At 42.8% G+C, this 6312-nt stretch overlaps 1 protein-coding gene across 1 annotated transcript; it reads left to right on the forward strand.

Moving 5' to 3' along the window:
- The first annotated feature begins 3504 nt into the window (after window positions 1-3504).
- Window positions 3505-5680, forward strand: LOC135981754 (uncharacterized). Its single transcript, XM_065585818.1, has 2 exons — window positions 3505-4438; window positions 5034-5680. The coding sequence occupies exons 1-2, from the start codon at window positions 3898-3900 to the stop codon at window positions 5534-5536; spliced, it is 1044 nt and encodes a 347-aa protein (XP_065441890.1). The 5' UTR covers window positions 3505-3897; the 3' UTR covers window positions 5537-5680.
- Window positions 5681-6312: the final 632 nt, after the last annotated feature.

Below are 6312 nucleotides of genomic sequence, written 5' to 3' on the forward strand. Positions count from 1 at the left end.
GGGGGACCTCGCTATTTACCTCTCTATATTGTGAAAACTGAGCATTTATTCCTACCTTTTCTTTCCTCTTTTAACCCATTTTATTGATCCATGAGAGGGCTTCCCGTGTTATCCCATGATTGCTTACTTTGCTTAAGAGCCTTTGGTAAGGGACCTTGTCAAAGGCTTTCTGAAAGTCCAAGTACACTAAATTGACTAGATCACCCTTGTTCACATGCTTGTTGACACCCCCAAAGAATTCTAATAGATTGGTGAGGAATGACTTCCCTTTACAAAAGCTATGTTGACTTTTCCCTAAAATATCATCTTGATCTATGTGTCTGATAGTTAGGTTCTTTACTGTAGTTTCAACCAGGTTGCCTGGTTGAAGTTAGGCTTACTGGCCTGTAATTGCCAGGATTGCCTCTGAAGCCTTTTTAAAATATCGACATTACATTAGCTACCCTACAGATATCTGATACAGAGGCTGATTTAAGTGATAGGTTAGGTTACATATCACAGGTAGTAGTTCTGCAGTTTCATAGTTGAATTCTTTTAGAACTCTGGGGTGAATACCATCTGACCTTGGTGATTTATTACTGATTAATTTATCAATTTGTTCCAAAACCTTCTCTATGGATACCTCCATCTGTGACTATTCCTAAAAAGAATGGCTTGGGTCTGGAGATCTCCCCTACATCCTCCATTGAAGACTGCTGCAAATAATTCATTTAGCTACTCCACAATGGCCTTGTCTTCCTTGACTGGGCCTTCAATACCTTGAAAATCTAGGGGCTCCACTGATTGTTTGACAGGCTTCCTGCTTCTGATGTACTTAAAATATTTTTTCTGTTAGTTTTTTTTTTCCTTTAAGTAGTTGTTCTTCAAATTCTTTCTTGTCCTGCCTTATTATACTTGCATACGTGATTTGCCAGAGTTCATGCTCCTTTTTAATTTTCTCACTTCACTTCCAATTTTTAACCACCTCTAACCACCTCTTTTTGCCTCTAACCACATCTTTTACTCTGCTGTTTAGCCCTGGTTACATTTTTTTTTATTTTCTTTCTTTCTTTCTTTCTTTCTTTCTTTCTTTCTTTCTTTCTTTCTTTCTTTCTTTCTTTCTTTCTTTTTCTTATTTGGGGCATACTTTTACTTTGCGCCTCTATTGTGGTGTTTTAAAATAGTCTCCATGTAGTTTGCAGGCATTTTTAATTTCCATTTAATTAGCTTCCTCATTTTTGTTTATATTCCTCCATTTTGAAGTTAAATTCTACTTTAGTGGGTTTCTTTGGCATTTTCACCCTACATTATGGTCACTTATACTGTGCAGTTCAGCTATATTCACCTTTTATGCCAGATCCGATGCCCCACTTAGTACTTAATCAACAATTGCCTCTCCCCTTGTGGACAAACTGCTCCAAGAAGCGTCATTTTTGGTGTCCATAAGTTTTATCTCTGCATCCCATCCTGAGGTCACACACACCTAGTCAATACAAGGATAGTTGACATCCCCCATTATTATTGCATTTTATGCCTTTGTAGCCACTCTCATCTCCCTAAGCAATTCACAGTCACCGTCATCTTCCTGGTCAGATGGTCGGTAGTATATTTCTACTGCTATACTCTTATTGTTCAAGCATGGAATTTCTGTCCAGGGAGATTCTATGCTACATTTTTATTCATTCAAGATTTTGTACTTTATATGACTCTTAAGTTCTTTCACATATAGTGCCACTCCCCCACCAGTGCAACTCACTCTGTCATTCCTATATATTTTGTACTCTGGTATTACCATGTCCCATTGATTATCCTCATTTCACCAAGTTTCCATGCTGTTTATTATATCAATATCCTCATTTAATGCCAGACACCCTAGTTCACTCATCTGAGTATTTAGACCTACTATTTGTATACAAGTAGTTGTACATTTTGTCAGTATTCAGTTGCTTGCCTTCATGGGTTATATTTAAATGACACTCTTTTACGTTTGACAGTTCCTCACTGGCGCCTATATGTACTATACCAACTTCTTTCTTATCCTTTTAAAATTGTCTAGGTTTGTATTTAAAATTATAATGCCCTCTTAATGTTTTAAAGGGGGATATGTCCTCAAACATAACTGTCTGATGAGTTTTGTCAGTGCTATATATAATAATATCAGCTTCATGAAATTCAGTGAAACTGGCAAAAACTTGTCATCTGAAAGTGGCTTGTTGGTCTAGGATTATGGATTCTTTCTTCTTCACAGGAATTAATTCAGGGAAGTATTATACAGGAGGGCAGACTAAATGATCACAGAGGTCATTCTGGGCTCATAATCTATGAAAATTACTCACTATGTACATTTTTACAGTTGACAAAATGTAATGAAATATTCCAGGCTTGCCACAAAATGGTGTAAATACAGTTTATTGATTTCATATCTTGTGGTATAAGATTTAGTTGGATGTTCTCTTGCTATGCACATGTAACTGCAGTTTGAATTAATGGAAATCACACAGGTGCATTGAAAGGAGACTATACCTTTAATTTACTCATGGTTAAGCTGTGTAATCTTACAAATTCAATGATATCAGGCAAGTGAATCAGACTGTTCAATAGTAGTAACTATTTTTTTATGTTGCTGCATGCTTCCATTGTTGCCTTCAGAGTTCAGTGGCTACTATAAAAATAGTAAAGCAAGGAGTTAGTCTTTCTGAGCAACCAACCAAAGCTTTCATACTGTCATTGAAACTAAACCATTGTAGCAAAAGAGAAAAATGATTTATTCAGGTGTTTAAATGTGTCAAGCTGTTTTTTTTTTTTTAATTTTGGTTATTATTCTTAGTTTTTTTACAGAAAGACATAACAAATGTGTACACTAGTTAAAGTGCATAGCAGTGATATATTTACAGTTTCTTTACTAGAGCATGTCCAAAAGCAGTGCAGTGTCCATTTTTCTTTAATAATAACCAAACTTTTAATACTTTTATATTGTATTACTATCATAACTGGCTTTTAGTATGTAATCTTCTCTCTAGCCATAGGAATTCAGTAGAACTGTAAATGTTTTCTGTACATATGGAGAGTTAAATACTTTTTCTGTTCAAAAAGTGACATTTTAATGCTCCCTCAAACCTGCTGAAATATTTATAAAGTGAAAGTAAAAATCCACTTAAAAAAAAATCCAAAGCCGGGTACTCACTTGCTTTCAGAAGGTAAAGGTCAGCCTTAACTGTGGACATTTGTTATTCAAGAACTCTATTCTATAACCAGATAAAAATGGATGATACATTTTTTGTAGCTTGTGTTTATTATTTCTTTTCTGTTACTGCAGGCATGGATGTTAATTGCACAGATGAATTCTGATCACAATATCATAGAAATTAAAAATGCAAAAAACAAAGGATAAATCACTGTATGTGCTGTTTGTGGTATGTTTTCAGCAGATATACAAACAACAACAAAACCTGATTAATTTTAGTAAAAGAGCTGCTTTATTGAGCATAAAACTCAATGAGATCTTACAGTCAGTGGGCCAGATTCTGAACTCAGGCCTGGTCTACACTACGGGTTTAGGTCGACTTTAGCGGCGTTAAACCGAATTAAGCCTGGACACGTCCACACAACGAAGCCCTTTCTTTCGACTTAAAGGGTCCTTTAAACCGGTTTCTTTACACCACCTCTGACGAGGGGATTAGCGATAAAACCGGTCTTTGCGGGTCGGAATTGGGGTAGTGTGGACGGAATTCGACGTTATTGGCCTCCGGGAGCTATCCCACAGTGCTTCATTGTGACCGCTCTGGACAGCACTCTCAACTCAGATGCACTGACCAGGTAGACAGGAAAAGACCCGCGAAGGTTTGAATTTCATTTCCTGTTTGCCCAGCGTGGAGAGCACAGGTGACCCCGCAGAGCTCATCAGCACAGGTAACCGTGATGGAGTCCTCCCAGGATCGCAAAAGAGCTCCAGCATGGACCGAACGGGAGGTACGAGATCTGCTCGCCATATGGGGAGATGAAGCAGTGATAGCTGAACTCCGTAGCAGTAAAAGAAATGGAAAAGTATTAGAAAAGATCTCCAAGGCCATGAAGGACCGAGGCCATAACAGGGACACACAGCAGTGCCGCGTGAAAATTAAGGAGCTACGGCAAGCTTACCACAAAGCCAGAGAAGCAAACGGAAGGTCCGGGGCAGAGCCGCAAACTTGCCGCTACTACGCGGAGCTGCATGCGATCCTAGGGGGTGCAGCCACCACTACCCCAACCGTGTGCTATGACTCTCTCACTGGAGAAACACACAGGGAAGACGGTTCGGGGAACGAGGAAGATGACGATGGAGGTACTGTAGGTAGCTCACAGCAGCAAGGAAGCGGAGAAACCGGTTTCCCCAACAGCCAGGATATGTTTGTGACCCTGGACCTGGAACCAGTAACCCCCGAACTCACCCAAGACCCTCAGGGCACACAGGAGACCTCTGGTGAGTGTAACTTTGTAACTATTTGTAAACATTACAAAAAAAAAGCAAGCGTGTTTAATGATTACTTTGCCCTGGCAATCGCGGCCAGTACATCTACTGGAAAAGTCTGTTAACGTGTATGGGGATGGAGCGGAAATCCTCCAGGGACATCTCCAGAAAGCTCTCCTGGTTGAAATGGGGTGATTTTATTAAGGGGACATTCAGAGGCGCCCGTTCCTGCTCTTCTGACCAGAAATGTTCCCCGCTGTTAACCACGCGGTGGGGGGAGGGGTGAAGTGATCATCCCAGAGAATCGTGTGTGTGTGTGTGGGGGGGGGGTTTACTTGTGTTTGTGCCGCATGTTAACCGGGAAACCGCAGCCACTCCTTTTACATTGAAACCCCATTTTAAATGGACAACCCAATTCATCCTTGATATGGGAAATGCGCTGCTGTTTGCAACCTTTCCCGCATGTTAAGAAGGTTAAAAAAGCCAAAACACTGTGGCCTACGATGGCTGCCTGCAAGCCGAAATATGCGACCTTGTAATGAAAGAGTGTACCCATTGTTCTCTAAAATGTGTCTTTTTTAACCACCTCTCCCTTCTCCTCCGCCAGCTGCAAATGTTTCTCCTTCGCAGAGGCTCGTGAACATTAGAAAGAGAAAACGTAGGACGAGGGACGAGATGTTCACGGAGCTGCAGATGTCCGCCCAGGCTGATAGAGCACAGCAGAATGCGTGGAGGCAGTCAATGACGGAGATGAGAAAAGCCCAATATGAACGAGAGGAGAGGTGGCGGGCTGAATCGCGGGAAGAACAGAGCAAGTGGCGGGCTGAAGACGATAGGTGGCGTCAGCTTGCAGACAGACGGCAAGAGGCAATGCTCCGTCTGCTGGAGCATCAAACTGATATGCTCGAGCGTATGGTTGAGTTGCAGGAAAGGCAGCAGGAGCAGAGACCGCCGCTACAGCCCCTGTGTAACCAACAGCCCTCCTCCCCAAGTTCCATAGCCTCCTCACCCAGACGCCCAAGAACACGGTGGGGGGGCCTCCGTCCACCCAGTCACTCCACCCCAGATGATCGCCCAAGCATCAGAAGGCTGGCCTTCAATAAGAGTTAAAGTTTTAAAATGCAGTGTGTCCTTTTCCATCCCTCCTCCCCCACCCATCCCAGGCTACCTTGGCAATTATCCCCCTACCTCTGTAAGGAACTAATAAAGAATGCATGAATGTTAAAAAACAATGACTTTATTGCCTCTGCAAGCGGGAGGGGAGGGTGGGGTGGGGTGGTTGGTTTACAGGGAAGTAGAGTGAACCGGGTCGGTGGGGGGGGTTTGGAGGGTTCATCAAGGAGAAACAAACAGAAGTTTCACACAGTAGCCTGGCCAGTCACAAAACTCGTTTTCAAAGCTTCTCTGATGCGCACCGCGCCCTGCTGTGCTCCTCTAACCGCCCTGGTGTCTGGCTGCGCGTAATCAGCGGCCAGGCGAGTTGCCTCAACCTCCCACCCCGCCATAAAGGTCTCCCCCTTACTCTCACAGATATTGTGGAGCGCACAGCAAGTAGCAATAACAATGGGGATATTCTTTTCGCTGAGGTCTGAGCGAGTCAGTAAGCTGCGCCAGCGCGCTTTTAAACGTCCAAATGCACATTCCACCACCATTCGGCACTTGCTCAGCCTGTAGTTGAACAGGTCCTGACTCCTGTCCAGGCTGCCTGTGTACGGCTTCATGAGCCATGGCATTAAGGGGTAGGCTGGGTCCCCAAGGATCACGATAGGCATTTCAACATCCCCAATGGTCACTTTCTGGTCTGGGAAGAAAGTCCCTTCCTCCAGCTTTCGAAACAGAGCAGAGTTCCTGAAGACGCGAGCATCATGTACCTTTCCCGGCCATCC

This window comes from Chrysemys picta, chromosome 2, assembly GCF_011386835.1.
Source record: "Chrysemys picta bellii isolate R12L10 chromosome 2, ASM1138683v2, whole genome shotgun sequence".
Classification (NCBI taxonomy): domain Eukaryota; kingdom Metazoa; phylum Chordata; order Testudines; family Emydidae; genus Chrysemys; species Chrysemys picta.

Coding starts and splice junctions, on each gene's coding strand:
- LOC135981754 (XM_065585818.1), top strand. CDS start 3,898: ATGGAGTCCTCCCAGGATCGCAAAAGAGCTCCAGCATGGACCGAACGG. Junction 4,439..5,033: donor GGGCACACAGGAGACCTCTG/GTGAGTGTAACT, acceptor CTCCTCCGCCAG/CTGCAAATGTTTCTCCTTCG.